Genomic DNA, 18,426 nt, shown 5'->3' on the forward strand with positions numbered 1-18,426 from the left:
AATCGCTCCTGGCAGGCTCGGGGGACCACAGGGGATATCAGGTTTTGAACCACCATCCTTCTGCATGAAAGGCAAACGCCCCACCTCCATGTTATCTCTCCAACCCCAACCAGAGCCTTCCTTTCTCGTCTAGATTCTTCTAGATTCTTTACACTGAAACTCCCACCTGTCTCGAAAACCAAAAACACTTGGAACTTTCCCCATCTACCACAACCACCACCACCACCACCATCACCATCCCTACCATCACCACATTCCCTTGAACACATTTACCTCTTATTTTAAAGTCAGAATCCAATTCTAATCCCCAATCTAAGCTTAACCAGTCCACTCACAAAGCAGTAGCAACAGTCATTCAAATGCCACAAATAAGGTCGGAGACAATGCACAGCTGAATGGTGTTTATTTAAGTTTGGATTCAAGCATTGTCCAACTCTACTTTCTTCTCTGGTTCTTTGCCAACCTTTGGGGCTTCCTCTTGCGGTATTCTTTCAAAGCCTCTTGGTACTTGGCTCGTAGGCTGGCTGCTCTTTGGCTATAGAGCTGCTTTTCTGGTTCTGGCATTTCACACCACAAGTTTGCAGCGGCCTTAGCCACCTGCACCACTGTCCAGCTTGGATTCTCTCTCTTCAGATGAGCGTAGCGTTCTTTGCAAAAGATCAAAAAGGATGAAGGAGGTCGTTTGGGTGCCAAAGGATCCCGCTTTCTTCGTCTCCTTCTCTTGCCTACATACTGCATCATCTCTTCCTGGTAGCGGGCTTTGTCAAGCTTCGCTAGGGCCTCAAATTTGGCCTTTTCATGCTTTGGGATGGACCGCCATTTTTCAGAGCACTTTCGAGAGAATTCTTTAAAGCCAAGATAGATGTTGGGCTGCTGCTCCTTGCACTTTTTTCTATAATTGAGCAGAAAGTGGATATATGAAGAGACATTTACCTTAGGCTTTAGCAGGATTTCTTTCACCATGGTTACAGGTCATTGTTTTCTGGTCTAATGTCCTCTGTCCCCACGTACAGGGGCAATCTGGAAGGTGCAGCTTGTGGTGAGAGTCCCTTCTGAATGTGGGGGCTGTGGTTGGAGCTCAGCCTTTTAAAGGCTGCTGGCATTGTTAGGTCATAAGTGGGACTGTGACATGGCTCTCTGTTGACCACACCCATATGGAGGGCCTGAACTTCCTGGTTCCTCCTGGGTGGCCAATGAAAATGTTTTGCTTTTCATACAAATTATGTTTTTTACCCAGAAAAGACCAGTGAGCAGCTACCTCCCCTAGACTAGCTCTCTTTGACTCCCTGGCACCCTGGGCTTAACTCAGTTGTGGGGCTTTTTGTCCCTGGGGTAGGCTAATGAGCCACAGGGTCTTCCTTCCTCCCCGGAAGATTGTCAGGATGCTGCCTCATCTCTCCTAAAGACAGGTTGGAAATAATGAACATGAGGAGGTGGATGGCTCCAGAGCTGTCATGATAAAATGGGAAGTCTTTCTGTTTGCCATGAATGGTGGCAGTTCTTGCCGTACAGAGAGTTTAGTAGTAACTCTAAAAATAATCAGCTCTGACAGCTACGACTCGGGCCCTGTCAGGACAATGTTACCTAATTTAAAGCCTGAGCACTTGGGCTGTAAGTTTGAACTCTTTCCGTTTGCCAAAGAAATTAAAGACAGGGGGAAATGGGAGGAGAACCCTGAGATTTTACTCATTACTCTAGAGCCTATGGCAATGAGTTAGGATCCTTCCTTAGCCCATCTTGAGGCCTCACCCTCTCTCAAGGGTCCCCATTTCTTGGGGATTAGAGCATAAATCTTTCACAGCTACATTCAAACTAGTTGGCTTCTGGCATTTTGTAAAGACTATTGCAAATATTTCACTGAATCGGAGAGAAAAAATGGAAAAGACTCAAGAAAAGTATTCATAAACCAATACTTCATATTCCTACTTCTACTGACTTATGGTCAGTGGCTAGTAGGAAATGAAATTGATAAGACTGTTGATTATTGTTCCAAATGTAGCACAGCACAATCTTTATAGGTACCCAACTAGGAAAGTACTTCTGGTGACATGCTTTTTCTGTTGCTGGATTTGTCTAAAACATCAAATGTTGCCTAAAACATCATATGCTAGCTAAGAAATTCCAGGCTAATGGTGTGGACAGAGGGATCTTGTTAGGGGGAATAGATTAGGGAATACATTATTTTTCATCTAAAGAGTTGGAAAAAAACAACCCCAAACCTCTTCATTCTTCCTTGCAAGGGTCTAGAGATTGACTCCCCAGTTTACTGGATTTGAGTTGGGCTATATTGATGGTTGGGAAGGGTAGGTTGTAAGAACTTGGCTAACATTTACATGTGGTAAACAAACCCCTGCTTAAATTCATAAAACTCACATCAGACTATGGATGCCTCTCTCAGGATCTCCCACCTCTCTGTAATCTAGGAAGATTAATCTATGATGGCCATCTGTCACCTAAGGGGGCTATGAGGAGAAGATAAGCAAAGGTATGGGTCTGGTAACCATAAACCATATGGTGCTCAACTTCTAATGAATTCCTGAGCAGGAGGGAGGAAGTAGGGTATCCTTTTTTTTCTGTGAGGGAGAGCAAACATACTTGGCTTATCCCATCAAAGCTTCCTATGCTAGTGTCTGATACTCACCTTCCAATTTTTTTTTCAATCTTCTTCCACCCTGCTTACTCTCTTGAGAACATGACTCTCATCATGCCCAAAGCCAGCATCACAATTTGACCCAGAGGGACCCCAATAGGCAATAGTGGAAGAGAAGGAAGGTGAGGTCAAGGAATCAATTATCTCAGCCTCCTCCCCAAATCTCCCCTGGAGGGCTATATTCCACTTAAACCATCCTTGCTAAATGCTTCACCACCTGGGGTCAGGAAGTGACCGTTCACAAGAAGGGAATCAAGGGTTTTGCTTTCCCAAAACTCCAAGAGCTTTCTATCTTTTGTGGCTTTCTTGCATTTGTCCTTACCTTTGTAAATTGCCTTTTTACTGAACACATCTCAAATGATCTTAATTTGACATGCCATCTGTTTCCTCCTGGGATCCTGACTGGTGCCTTCCATCATGAACGATAAATCCAATGTGGGCATCTGTCCAAGGAAGGAGAATGTGGGTCTTTGGGAGTTTACAGGCTCAGAATCATAAAGCCTAGAGTGGTCTGTACAGGCCAGATGATAGCAGGGCAGTCACAAAACAGCCTGGGAGGGAGGTTAATATCCTTTGATCATTAAGTAGAAAGTGAGAGAGGAATTCTTTTAAGCTTTGGGGAAACAGCATCTTTTGTAACTATGCGACTTTGTCTTCCAGCCATACCCAAAGTAGCCATAGGTGATATATAGATAAATCAATGTCATGTCCTGATAAAGCTACAAAAATTGGTGGATTATTGAGGTTATTAATCTCTTGAACACACCTAGATATATGAGGTATCTCCCAAGTTAAGATATTTTTAATACTTTGCATTCCTGGCATGTTCAGGGTATAAGGACTTTGAAGGCATTAGTAGAGCAGGGCCAGCAACTCATGTCCTCTAGCAGGCCTATTACATGCCCTAAAACACAGACTAGGGCAGGGGTGGTGAACATGTGGCTCTCAAGCCGCATGCGGCTCCCAGCCAAAATGAAGGCGGCTCTTTGCCTCTTATTATTTTGTATACTGTGGCTCTTTGCCAAGTTTGGATTTTGCTCTGCTGCTTCTGAGGAGGGACCTTTGAGGAGAGATCTCCGAGCACGTAGTCCCGCCCCCAGGCTGCATCATCCCATCTCCCATCCCTCGGAAACAACTGCACGGGCGGGGGAGGGGAGGCGTGTGTCACATGTTGGGTCACATCTTGCCATTAGTTCTTAGTGTGGAGGACGCAGCACACTCTCACCATCACTGCAGGATTTTGACCCTCACTCAAAATGGCAAAATGCAATATGTGTTTAATCGATCATTGTTAAAATTATATGTTTTTGTGTGAGTGTTTGTTTTGGCAGGTCACTGCGTGGTGTGGCTCTCTGACTCTCACAGTTTAAAATTTTGGCTCTTTGTGTCGAACTTGTTCACCACCCCTGGTATAGGGTGTGTAGAAGGGAGCAGAGACAGACTTTTAGAAGCCAGAGAGGTTCAGGAAAGACTTCAGGGAGTTGAAATTGAAATTAGAATAGGCAGAAAAGGAGGAGGTAATTTTTAGCAGTGTGATACCCATTGGTGCTAGGGACCTAGCACCTTTCCTCTGTGACCTCAGTCCAGTAGTACAGGTCTGAGGGTTTGTTACTTAGGTGGGATAGCACTAGGAAGTCATCGGAGCTATACCCAATGGTGTTGAAGGGGAGGGTCACATGGTGCTGGAATAAAATAAAGGCCCTTATATATTCTAGGCAAGTAATCTATTTCTTTGACCATCTCCCAGTCTATTTTTCAACTCTTTCATTGCAGTCTACAGTAAAAAAAAATACATTGTACTACATGACCTTCGATGTACACACATACTTCATCATATTTATATCATGTTTAATGCTTCTATTCTAGACACGTTCCCTAGATCAATCCATTTAGTTCTCATAACCACACAAAGGGTAGGCTATAGGCAACTATTATCACTTTAAGATGAAGGTTTTCAGTAGCTTACAGAATCAAAAGTTGTGTGAAACTACCTGTTCCACGTATCATATACTCTTTTCAATTCTATTCTGTTAGTCACCTCTGTTTTGTTATTTGAAATAAACCCTCCAAACTGAATCTACCCTCCCTGGATTGAATTTGAGTAACCTGGTACATGCAAGTTGGTTTCCCACCTTGGAGTTTGGTGAGATTCTTTTTCTTTGGTGATAAAAGGAAGTGAAAAATCAGAATATAGCTTTTGGAGTTAAGGAAAACTTGAATTCAAATTCTCCTTTGGTCATTTATTACTTGGGTCATTCTGGATCAGTCAGTTTGCTACAATCTGTGAAAGTTGGCAAGATGATAAAAAAAAAGCAGTGGATTAAATAATTGAAAGGAAAATAAAAGTACCTGTCCCATTTCTTTGTCAAAGTGCCAGAAGAGAACTAGTGACTTGCTTTTAGTTAACATAGCCTGGGAAAGGACAAGTAATATTAACATGGAGAGGAAGCAGGTGGATTGTGTTGCAATCACAACCCTCTTTCCTATGATGTAATAAGAAAGACCTGGGGTATTCTCCTCCAAATCTATAGACCTAGTCTAATCAGGAGAAAATATTAGACAGCCCACATTGAGAGAACATAAAATGCTTGACCAAGAATCTTCAAAGGCATCAAGGTTCTAAAAAAAGAAACAAACCAATGGGGAGGAGAACAGGTATGGGATTAGGCCCAGGCAGTAGTAAATTATGGGTTGAACTACAGAGCAACAAAGAGAGCAGTTTGGGAAAGATTGAGACAATATTAATGAAGTCTTTCATGAAGGCACTCATGCTGTGCTAGTGTTGATTTTGTAGTTTAGTATGTGTGTTGCGATCATGTGAGATTTAATGTAGGGGGTTCTGAGGGAATGATACATCACCTTTACCATCTCTGTAACTTTAGTCTTATTTTAAAATGTAAAGGTTTATTTTATGACTCTCCCCAAGCTGATAACAACATATGCTTAAGACACTAGCATTTTATCCTTCTCTAAGGATCACAGGGTAGATTTGACCCTCAATTACAGCCACATAGCTCTTGGTATATCTTCTGGCACTTGGCTTCTCAAGTTAGGAACATGCTAGAGCCATCCAAGGAGCTTTACCAAAAAATTTCTGTTGCTCAGGTCCTGGCAACAAGAGCCAGAATAAGAACCACCAAACATAGTCATATAGCAAATACATTGGATCTTCCAGCATCACCTGCCTGCCCTTCCTCAGAATGAACATCTGTTGGAGGCACTTCTCTCTACGTATCATGTCTTGGTAGACATGCTAGTGATACAATATTCTAGGAACTAAAGCCTATGAACATAGGCTAAAATATCTAAAGGAACTTAACAGATGTGGTAGCTGGGATTTTGAGCTAAGAAGATCCTTAGGTAAAGTGGCACTTATATATGATCATACATATCCTTAAGTGAGGGGGGATAGGAATGTCAGTGAGAGATGAGGGTGCAGGCAGAGGGTCAGAACCTCAGGGAGACTCCATAGTGCTGCCTTAAAGACTTTAAAGACGGAGAAAGAACACTAGTTAAGACTATGGCCTCCAGAAGCTGGGGAAGGCTCAGCTTAGCCCAATCATACCAAAATTACAAAATAATACAACTGCATTGTTTCAAAGTTTAATTGTTTGGTCACCTGTTCCAGCAGCATTAGCAAGCTAACACAGTCTTTCTCAACTGGTGGCCTGTAATGTTCCCTGTGCTATTAACTCTTGCGTGGGTTAATAAAGGTGAAAGGTTTAGATCTTTGCTTATTAGATTAGTTGGAGGGGTTGGGAGCATGCTCTGTTCAATTTTATGCTCTCTTCTTCACTCACTTGCTGACTCATTAAGTCTCTAATTCACTCGTTTACTTACAAATTAATTCACTCTATATTCTCTCAGCTCATTCACCACTCCTATACACACCCGCATCTCAATAAATAGCGATGAGGTGCCTCTGCTGCTGGATGGCCAGTGACAAGCAGTGAAAACTAAATCTCTCTCAGCAGGGGAGGTGGTGCAAAGAAGGGCATCTAGAATTGTGTGGAAGCAGATTGGTGGGGAGGGAAGGCACATAAGCAGCTAAGCCTAGTCTCCTAGAATCTGACCTCATGCCTAGATCTGCTCTTCAATTGAATAAGGCCAACATATTTTAATAAAAAATGATAAAACCCTCGGTAGATCATCTCTGGAAACTGCGAGAAATTAATCTCTTGAAGGCCACAGAGTAGTAAATGACAGAACCAAGCCTCAAACTCAGGTTGGTTGGTTTGGCTCCAAAAATGTCTGTTTTTGGCCTCTTTTAGTGGGGCAGGAACAGTTGGCGGGGTTCAAGGAGAGGAGAAACTAGACAGGAGTAAAGACAAGTAGTATAGGCAAGCACGTGGAAGGAAATCAAATGACCTAAGATTGACTAGTTTATGGAATGTCAGGGCCCATCATTTCTGCTGGATCAGGTTATGAGGAGTTACAGTGTGCTGCAACTTCAGTGACAATGACCAAGATGAGCCCTGGAGCCACACCAACATCTGCAGGCACATGCAGAGCCTGGTACCATTCCCAGTGGCTGAGGCCAGCCAAAGGTGAGTGAGGCTAGTGGGCAGAGAATAAGAAATGAAGTAGATTATCAGGCACAAAGTGGGCTACAAGGTGGGTGCCAGGCCAGACTGCTTACCACAGTCAGGGGACACCAAAGATATAGAACAATTCTAACTCTGGGGACAGTGCCCTGACAGTGAACTCTGGCTGTCCTCACAGGCCTAACACACACAGTAGGAAAAGTACCCACTGGCAATCATTCATCCCCCATTGCTGCCTTCAGCCACAGCTCATTCTCTTTAGTCTGCCTAGTTTCTCCTCCACCTGAACACTTTTCTACTTTTGGGGGATCCTATCTCAGGGTTATTCCCTTGGGCATTATGAGTGAGCACATCCCCCAACTGGACTGATCAAAGGCTTCCTATGAGCTTTATAATTAGAACCAAAAAGAGATCTTTACTTTCTCTAGAGAGGAAAGTGAGAGAGTGAATTGGGAAGCTTTAGGAGTTAAGGGGCACAGTTTGAACCTTTAGCAGCTGTCCTTTGTAATAGAATGAAGCTGGCAGAGTGCACAGGGAGATGGGCATGAGGGTCCTGGTGTTTGGATCATCTCTGAAATCATCCACCTTCCTGCTCTTTCTATGGTCTGTACAACAGTTACCAATGAATTCTCTGTGCCTGTTGATTTCTTCTGGGTTTCTGACACTTAGAAGCACAAGTATAAGTTCTGAGCCCTGTCTAATGGGAATGAGTGCCCTGAAAATATAGGAACTTGTCTGTTTCCCCACACATTTCTTTTCCTAAGAAGTTCTGTATTGCTTGTGACTAGGACATAAGGCTCCAGTGAACCTTGCTGAAAATCACCATGGAGTTGTACTGCATTCAATCTTCCACTGTACAACCAGGTACACCATATCTCTTCAGTGTTTCCTTTGCTGCCATTGATCAATCCTGCTAATCTTTCTCCTTGTTCCTTCTTTTGTCCCTATACAGCTGAGGACTGCACCTCAATTTTCTGTCCAGAAAGTATTTGTACCACACTGGTATAGTGGGCAGACAAATACTAGGGAATAGTTTGAGCACTTGTTTGGTGCTAGGCACTATAGAGCTTTTCTACCTTTATCTCACTTAGATCTTTTAACAACTCTTTGAAATATTGTTAGCCTTAATGCCAAGAGGGGGAAACTAGGGTTCAAAGCAGATCTGTAACTTCCCAAAGCAAGCCTTATGGTAAACTTGAAACTTGAACCCAGACCAGCTCCATCCAGATCCTTTTCTCTCAAGTCTTCCTTGCTGCACAGAGATGTGAGAGGAGCAAACACTGTGGGTGTCGTATCTAAAAGACTTAGGCTTATTTTGTAAGCCTATCAGCACTGTCTTATACCATTCCAGTGGCACTAGGAGCTATACACTGGGGAAGAGAGAAGCTCAGCGGTGAGGCCTTGCCAATGGGTACAGAGACATGCCTAGTGTCAGCTCACTGACCTAAGAACTCCTGAGATATTTTAGCTCATCTCTTGCCCTCAGCTGGAAGGGAATGAGTAGGTATATGATGTCTCCTTGAGGGTCAGTGGGGACAAGAAAATGCTCAAACATTTACCCTGAGAGCACGTCATCCAGATGTGCAGCTGGAGACTTCTGTGAGTCATAATGCCTCCTGGCGTGGGCTAGGGTGGGCCTCCCTCCAAGTCATGTTGAAGGGTTCTGGGGGTCACTGGGCAAAGGCTGAGTGAGCAGGAATTCATAGAGGTCAGTCTGAGGGATATTGGGGAGATAACCAAAGTGATTACTACCACCTGCGCTAGAGTCTACCGGGTGCTCTGTCCTTTCACCTTATGTTGTTCTACTACCAGAGTAGCTACAGCTGTCCTTACTTCCTTGGGGAAACCAAGGTCTGTCTACTTGGGGTTTGCTTAATCTCTGTACTGGTTCAGGCCACTGACTGATTCCCATTCCTGCGCTTCTCAAACCTGAGAGAAAAGTTGTTCCTTTATAAAGCCAGAAAAAAAGTACAGCTGGTACAGGGTCTTTGTCTTGCATGGGACTGACATAATTTAACCCCTGGAGCTACTGAGCACCTCCATGAGTGATCCTTGAGCCAGGAGTAGCTTTGAACACTATCAGGCATGCATCATCCCCACCATACAACAATAATACAGAAACACTTCCTTTTTGAAATAACTTTCATATATCCCAGAGTCCTAGGCACATGATACAAACATGGCTGGTCACAAATATGTTTGCAGAGAGATAGGGAAGCTTAGAGAAGCTTGAGTCCCGTAGTCATTTTTACAACTAGCAAAAAGGAAGGCTGAATACAAAGCTGAGATGGCAGAAACTCAGCTGATAACTCCTCAGTAAGGGGAACTAGAACAGTGAGGAACCAGGCAGACCCCAACTCAAGGCTTGGTCTGGCAGTGTGAGAACAGTTTCAGCCTATACCTGAATCCTGGGCCAAGCATAAGAAATGATCCTAGAACACTGTTTTTTCAATATCCAGGAAAGACAGGTTGGGGGCAGGGTTTGGTACTCTTGGTGCAATTAGTTGTGGCCTGAGGCTCAGATATCAGCCCTTTCCTTGCTGCAGGCTGAGGGGAGGAGACGGGACTTTCTAAGGCTGTGATCCTCAAACTACAGCTAGTGAGCCACATGTGCTCCTCCAACGACATGTCCTGCTGGATGTTTTTGCCGCTGCTGCCTTCCTGTTTAGCAGCTGATTCATCATGGACACTCAGTGCGCATGTGTGGAATGTGTGCTGCACTCTGCAACACCCCTCTTTCGCACTGTCTTTTGACTCCTCTTCTCAGTCTTGGTCCGGTGTCCTCAAGTTACAGCCCATGGGGCCACTATTATTATAGTTTGTTTAAAACTGTAGTCTGGCTTTCCAACCGTCTGAGGGTTAGTGAACTGGATCCATTTAAAAAGTTTGAGGACCCCTGACCTAAGGCCTCTGGTGCTCAGATAAAGAGTAGGTTTTGCTGATTTGAACCCAGATTCTCCTGAAAGTTTATCTGGGGATCAAGCATGAACCCCTAGGCCAGCCCTTGGCAGTCAGTTCCCATCTCCCAATCCACCATTTCCACAGTATAACATTCAGCATCTTCCAAGACCAGAACCTCCCTGTTAACATGGCTACTGTATGAGCAGCTGAGTTGGGAAGGGAAGACACTAGTACCCACCTCTCCAAGTGCCCATTCACCCTACCTCATCATACAGGCCTAACAAGGGGCGTGAGAAAACTAAAACAAACAGACAAAATATCATCATCCATCCCCCCACACACACACACCCTTGGTCTGGCTAGTAATCCTTGCCCTCAGGCTTCCAGCATTGCCTCACTCATCCCTCCGTGGAGTAGTCAAATGCATCTGGAGGCGAAACATTTACCTGATGTGGTTTGTGTGAGTTCCCTGGAGCTGACAATTCGCTGAGCACAGGAGAGAACTGGTAATTTGTTGAGTTTATTGAGTTGCTTTGGGGAAAGAAACTAGCCTCTATTGTACTTTTCCTGGTTTGCATAAAGGCCTTTATCCAAGCACCTTAATTTGTACTGACTTCTGTTTTTAAGATGCTCTTGGCATCTCAGAACATTGTTCCCTCAGCCTTATGATTTGCATCTTCCAGCTCAACCTGAGTTTACATTCACTAAGTACACTGATTTCTCTTATTTATTTAATTGTAAGAATTTATTCGAGACAAAATTGATTAACATAATGAGGTAAACTAACATAACATAACATATATAATTAATATAATATAGTAATACATATAAGTCAAAGAAAGTTTCTGATTAAAACACAAATTTTTTTTCATAATGGCTTATATATCTTTCACAGTAGTATTTTAGGTACATATTAACATTGAATCAGGGGAATACCCATCACCAAATATGTCATCCCCCAATCCCAGTTCCCTTTCTACAACCCATATACCCCACCATCACTGCCCGGGCTGCTAGAGTAGGTGGACCCCTCTTTGTGTGGCTTACTATTAGTGATCATATATCTGTTTGGTCCTGGAACCCTCACTTGTTTCCCTCTCTATTTAAGAGACAGCTAGATAAATCGAGGTATGTGGTTTTGTTTGAAGGAAAGAAGCAATAGATTGGGGTACAAAATAAGAGAGAATATGCTGAAAATGGGCAGAGTCCCTCTAGAGGTTTCCAACCTCAGTTTGAGAGAGGATGTGAAAAAGGTAATTGAAACACCACAACAATACAGAAAGAAATATCAAATTAAATAACCAGTGAGCACTACAGCAATAAAGACAAACACCACACAATAGCCTCGGTTCTGAAATCAAATCATGCTCGAGTGCAAAAAGGAAGAGAAAGATAAGATAAAATAAAATAAAATAATATTGGAGACATCAACTTCAATCTCTATATCAAAATAAAGACATCAAAAAATTGATCAATCAATAAATAAATATGTGGAAAAATGATTGTTTTGTGCTTTTTTTCCCTTTTCTTTTTCCCCCTGCATAGGCACAGTAACTATTGGGGATATTATAGAGGTAATTCCCTTGGCCTAGGAGATATAGGGTTTTTCCACCCCTGAAGTATACTGTCATGGGATTAACTATAGACTCCCTGCATAATCATTTACTCTACCCTTGTTGCTTTCATGGTGTATGGAAGACTTCTGCTTTGTCTTGGATGGTGAAATCAGACCTCTATATCTAGAGATCTTGGTGGCTGTGCAGCTCAAGGAATGGAGCTTATGAAGTCTTGCTTTGTGGTTCTAGCAGTTATGCTTCCTCAGTAAGTACACTGATTTCTTCACACTCGCTAAGTACATTGAGTCTTAGCTCAAAGCCCCAAGCATGCCACAGGTGACCTGTTTAGTGGCAGAGATTCGCAGCTTCCCCCACAGTTCCTGTCATGGTGATCATCTGGCCATCCTACTGTCTTGTCTCTGGCCACCCTCTTTGTCTATTACCAAGAACCTCAGCATCCTGTCTTATCTGCTCACTTTTAAAGCATCAGTTTTAATGCCTCTAGAAAGTAGTGCTCTCAATCAGGTCCCCAGATAGTAAAAATTCAAATAAGTTTGATCCTGGAGATTCTAGTTTAGTCACTTTGGGATGAGACTCAGGCACCATTGGATTCTATTTTAGTTACTTTGAGGGAAGGACTCCCAGAAGTGCTTGAATGTTGAGGAGCCCCACTAAAAATCCTCTATCAATGGGTCTATTGGGCCAGTGAATGTTCAAGGATGCAGTATTTCAAGGACCTTCAGTGCCAGGGAGTCCCATGGCCACTCCAGTGCTGGGAACCTCTACTGTCATATCCTGTGGATCTTGAGAAACTATGTGGTTCTGGAAATTGAGTCTGAGTCAGATGCATGATTTATAAACAGATAGATAGATGGATAGATAGATAGATAGATAGATAGATAGATAGATAGATAGATAGATAGATAGATAGATAGATAGATAGATAGATAGAGATAGAGAGAGAGAAAGATACCCTAACAACTTTGCAATCTTCTGCCTTCCTGCTCCACCACACATACTTTCTTCCTATAGCACCTCAAGCAGGGTGGCCATCCTCCACTTGGTTGCATATTCAAAGGGACAGAGGTTCCTGCCAATTGGAAGGACTATGCTGAGGACCAAGGAAACAGGCAGCCTATTTCATAGGAGATTAAGAGATCCAGCTGGCTGTGGAAGCCCTTTCTATTGTCTGCAGGGCCACCAGCTGTCCCCTGCTTTGCTCCATGTATGCTTCTCTTCTAGCCAGGCTTCACTCACTCAATCTGCTTAAATTTTTCTATTTTTCTTTTATTGGGAACACACTTAGTGGTAACCAGGATTTACTTCAGGCTCTGTACTCATGGATCACTTCCAGCAATTCTCAGGGGACCAAACAGGATGCCAGGGATTGAACCCAGAACAACTGAATGCAAGGCAAGTGCCTTACCTGCTGTACTATTACTCCAGTTCCTAGTCAGTCCTTTTCAGTGAACTGTTTCCTAAGCCCTTTCTGTCAGGCTTTGATAGGTTCAGAGGAGAGGGCAGTGAGACAGAAAAATGGGAACATGCTGTCTTCAGGGAGCTCTTAGTTTGGTGGGTGGGGCAGATCCCCAACAGAGCTTGGTGAGACAAGTAGTTTGGTTGGAAAAGTACAGCTGCTGAAGGTCCAGTGTAAAGCCAAGCAGGCTCTAAGGTAAATGACAGGAGCCTGCCTGCATATATGTATAACAGGCAGAACAGATATGGTCTAACCAATTCTGAAAATTCAGTACTTGGGATTTGAGCCAAGCTGGGCATGAGACCTAGAGGCTCAAGTTTCTATAATCAGCTGATTCTTGCAGTCCTGATGGCAGAGGGGACAACCTTGGAACAATCACTGAAGGCTACTAAAAGCAATAGCCCTCACTTGCATCTCCCTCTCCTTCACTCTCACACACAGATAGAATTGATGTGCCCTTTACTGTCTCCCCTAAAGTGGTTCCCAATAGGATCTTAGCTCTCCCATGGCCTTGACCCCATTTCCTGACTCATCATGCCCAAGACCCCTGGGTTGTCTCCTTAGTGCCTGTGCAGGCTGTTCCTGCCAGCTGAATCTTTCACTTTCATAGACTCAGATGGGATCATCGCTGGCTCTCTCAGTGCCAGTCATAGTTGTTATTGTAATTATGTGATTTAAATTAAACATCACATAAACTGGTGAAATATGAGTGTGAGAGGAAATATAGTCGCATCTCTGGAAACGAAATTGAATGCTTTGGAATGACTCCACGAAGGAGCTCTCAGAATAGAATTGCTTTCTAAATATTAGGGGCAAGGGAGGGAGACAGCTGCTTCCCTCAAAGTCAGTTCTTGGGGGGCTGCCTTGTTTCCTGCTACCTCTGCGGCCCCTGCATAATGTCTGGTCCTTAGCAGGTGCTCAGTCAATATGAGCTGGTTTGGAATAGATGTATGGGGCATCCTGGGGGTCATTAGTGTGAGACTGACAATATAGAGGACACTCTGCTTGTCAGAAGAAAGCGTGGCCCTGCATTAAATGGATTGGCAAATAGATGCATTGTTAAGTCTTTGACTTAGTAATGAAAGGTTTAAGCTATGTGTGCATTCTCTTAAGACAGAGGATGTGTCTTTTAGCAACATCATTTGAACTTCTATGCAAAGTGTCAGTAAACTCTCTCTGGGAAGGGCCAGATAAATATTGTTGGCTCTGCAGGTTATAGTTTCTGTCATGACTACTCAACTCTACCTGTATGGAATGAAAGCAGACAGTACACAAATGGCTGAGTCTTGCTGCGTTCCTCCAAGACTTTATTTATTAAAAAATATGGCAACCACTAGAATATGCTAACCCCTGTTTTCTGGTTGTAAGTTGTCCTCTGTGCTGAGGCAATGCTCTGTGCTATTGGAGAAAGAGACATAGAAGGTCCTGGCTGTTTTTAGGAGCACACATTTCTGCTAGGAAGTAGGCAAGTCAAACTGAGAGCTAGGACAAGGGTTAAGGCACTTACTTTGTATGTGACTGTCTCAGGTTCTATTCCTTGCACTAAATATGGTACCAAGCATGACCAGAGGTTACATTTGAGGACAGACCTAGAATTAACCCTTGAGCACCACAGGGTGTGGCCCAACCCTCCCAGGGTAACTATAATTTGTGTTCCCAACATGGTGGAAAAAGTATGCTTATGATGAACTTGCCAGAGAAAAGACTTTTTTAGGTGAAAAACTCAGACACAAAGACACAGAGGCATGAAGGTGATAGAGCTCAAAGCATTTGTCCTTAGAGGGGAAGGAAGTCTTGCTTCCAGAGCCAGGGAGCCTTTGATGTGAGTCTACAGCACAGAAATCCAAATCTACTATCCCAGAGCATAGAGGTGGGTTGAAAATTGAGGGCCAATCAGAATGAAGTGTCTGGGGTCTAGGTGGGGAATGTCAGAGTCAAGAGGCAAAGATGTGCCCACAGTTGGTCATATGCAAAAGGAGATGGTACCTGGGAGGAGAGGATGAATTTGAGTAAAGAAATAAGCAGGGTGGAAATACATTGTAGTTGACTCATATACATCTCAAACACATTCAGTAAGTGGCAGGAAGTTGAGTTTTTCCAGGGGTCTCAGGCCCATAGGAGCTGCCTGCAGATTGATTCAGGAGACACTGTTGGAAATGAAGGGGTGAGAGACCAGAGGATCCTTCATGAATAATGTTTAAGGGAGCCCTACAGGACCCCTTACCTGGAAAGACTTGATATTTGTCCCAGGTATGTACCCATCAGCTGGAAATTTTGTAATGTGATAAATTCATCAATAGCAAAAGTATTTATCTTGTCTTAGAAAGAGTCTTAGGCATTTTCTGATGCGGAAATTATGATGAGACCAGGTTTCAGAGCTGATTCAGTAAAGCCTTGCTTTGGGGTCTGGAAGGAAAGTTGGGACAAGGGTAGATCAGGAATCAACCACCAAAAAGTGCTTTATTGCCTTTAGCCCACCCTCCTGGAGATTTTTCCAAAAGGATTTCCTGGTTATACCAAGATATCCTCTCCAGTCCTCAGAGTGATTGCACAGAGATGCAGAGAAGAGCATTTGGCAGGGGGAATAGGGAAGCAGGATTTTCCTGTCACCTCCTCCTAGGCTTGCCTTGGGTCTTGCTTTGAGGTGCATGGATGGTTCAATCTTCATCAGATGATTTAGTTTAGTTATGAGCAAGCCCACAGGAGGACCTTGGGGCACAGAACCCAATGTATTTTAGGATAGGAGGAGGTCGCATAACCAGGAAATCATTGGAGCTGCATTCTGCCTATCACAACCTTGGAAGTAGAACCCCTCCATATGCAGGAGAATGATCTACACTGACAAATACAGCGACTGGTGTAACTGGTCTGTGCTTGGTAAATAATGGCTAGACAGATATTTCCTTTGATGTTCATTTTCAGGAATGCTGAAATTTAAACTTTGATCTTTTACCATTTATCTCCCTCAGCTGAGGTAGACAGCTGTTCCTTAGAGGGATGACTGTTAACTTATGTGGCTACATCAACATCCTCACTTAAGAAGAAATGGTTCCATAGAGTCTGCTCCAAGTTTTCATCTTACCAAGAGAAACATTTAGAGCTTTATGCAGAGGAACTCAAAACCGATTTTCCCACACACAACTACATGTATTACAGGGAGTGATTTTTCTGTTCTCCTCAAGCCAGATTCCATTAATGAAGCCCCATTTAACAGAAGTCAATTTACCAAAAAGAAAAAAAAATTGAGTGTAATTGCTTAAACACATTTTATGTTGTACTGCAATAGCAATGTCCTGGGCGAACTTGGAATTCCCCAGGCCCCCCATAGTGAAGTTAATGTGGACGGAAAGGTTTGAAGAGGAGAATATCTCCTTGTGTTTCTCTTCTTTAATTATGATTCTGAGAGGGAGCGAAATTAAAGAGAATCCTGGGGGAGGGGAGCATGAGGAAGAACTGACACAGAGTGGAATTCAGCCTGAACAGTTCCATTGCCTTCCTTCATGCTTGCAGGTGCCTGTGTGATGCAGAGCAGAGCCCAGGGGCTCTAGCAGAATGTTTTAGCATTGAATCTCCCCTCTGCCACTTAAGAGCTGTGTAACCCTGAACAAGTTTCTTCACCTTTCCATGCACTTAGGTAGTTCAATGGAAGAGGGCCTCAAAAAGGCAAGTGCAATCAAAGTAGTTCGTGTTGTAGTACAGTAAACTCTTTTGTTTGACTGGAGGCAATAGAAATGACTTTTCTAGGGTGCAGATGGGTGTTTGTGTGTGCATGTGTGTGTGTGTGAATGCCTGAGAAGGTGCATACATACTGTGTATATATGTGCATACACAAGTGCTCAGAGAAAGAAGGCAGCTGAAGAGTCAAATCAGGAAGGTATCTAAGAGAAGGTAACACATGTCACAGGCTTGGTGGAAACTTGGAAGAAAGATACAGGTGAGGCCCTGAGAGAACCGGAAGCAGGAGCAGATCCAACCAGGTTTGAACAAGGAAACCCTGGTGACTAATATATATATATAGGGATGAGAAAGGGAAGAGACAGGAGAGATAAAGATGCACCAAATTTGTTGATTTATTTGTTTTGGGGATGTGGAGGTGGTAAATCTGGCAGTTCTAAGGGTTTATTCCTAGTTCACTAGGCATTAATCCTGGTGAGGTAGGGAGACCATATGAAGTATCATGGATCAAACCCAGGTTGGCCATGTACAAGACAAGCACCCTGCCTGCTATACTATCACTCCTATCTACCCCCCACGTCCCCCCCCACACTGGGGTTGTTTTTTTTGTTTTGCTTTGCTTGTTTTTTTTTTTGTTTTTGTTTTTTGGGGGCCACACCCGGTGACGCTCAGGGGTTACTCCTGGCTATGTGCTCAGGAATCGCTTCTGGCTTGGGGGAACATATGGGATGCCAGGGGATCAAACTGTGGTCCATCCTAGGTCAGCTGCATGCAAGGCAAATGCCCTACCACTGAGCCATTGCTCCAGCCCCTCCACACACACACACACACACACTGGGTTTTAAAATCTGAGAACATTTGGAGATTCATTTGCTTTTAATGAACTCAATTAAGGTATAATTTATGTAAGATAAAAGTCTCTGTTTTTAAGGTATACATTTTTTTTAGCTTGTACAAAAATGTTAATCCTACAGGGCCAGAGCAGTGGTGCAAGCAGTAAGGCATCTGCCTTTCACGTGCTAGCCTAGGATGGACCACAGCTCGATCCCCCAGCATCCCATATGGTCCCCCAAGCCAGGAGCAATTTCTGAGCATATAGCCAGGAGTAACCTCTGAGTTTCACTGGATGTGGCCCCCCAAAAAAAACAAAACAAAAAGTTCATCCTATATAACCACCTCCTCATTGAAGCCATAGTACATTTCTATCACCGAGTAAGCAATAGAAATGCCTTCCCAGGCAACCCTGATCCCTACATCTGGCAACCATAAGTCTTTCTTTTGAGATTTCCAAAATGTCACACACATGAGCCTACCACAACCTACATCACAACCACATACTCACAGACACATAGAAACATACATCCACACACACACACACACACACTCACAGTGCTTTCAAGCCATACATGCTCCTGTATTTGCTCTCATTTGTTTTCATGTTGGAAAGTTTGAGAAGTATAAACCCATTCACATAGAATGAGCATGAGGCTATGATTTCTGTGACAGAACACCCAATTCTTTATTATAGATATCCAGAAAACCCTCAGATACACCATCTTAATATTCAAGGAGAGAGAAACAGGAACAGGACTGGGGAGTCTAAGCTTTGGTAATTGCTAATTT

At 43.5% G+C, this 18,426-nt stretch overlaps 2 protein-coding genes across 2 annotated transcripts in view; one reads left to right on the forward strand and one right to left on the reverse strand.

The window, feature by feature from the left end:
- Positions 1-18,426, forward strand: part of CSMD2 (CUB and Sushi multiple domains 2) — a 638,485-nt gene that overhangs the window by 277,746 nt on the left and 342,313 nt on the right. The window lies entirely within an intron of this gene.
- On the reverse strand, positions 436-963 carry HMGB4 (high mobility group box 4). Its single transcript, XM_049774494.1, has one exon. The coding sequence runs from the start codon at positions 961-963 to the stop codon at positions 436-438; it is 528 nt and encodes a 175-aa protein (XP_049630451.1).

Source organism: Suncus etruscus, chromosome 6, assembly GCF_024139225.1.
Source record: "Suncus etruscus isolate mSunEtr1 chromosome 6, mSunEtr1.pri.cur, whole genome shotgun sequence".
Classification (NCBI taxonomy): Eukaryota; Metazoa; Chordata; class Mammalia; order Eulipotyphla; family Soricidae; genus Suncus; species Suncus etruscus.

Bases quoted from the DNA above. Each gene is read 5' to 3' on its own strand.
- HMGB4 (XM_049774494.1), bottom strand. From the start codon at position 963: ATGGTGAAAGAAATCCTGCTAAAGCCTAAGGTAAATGTCTCTTCATAT.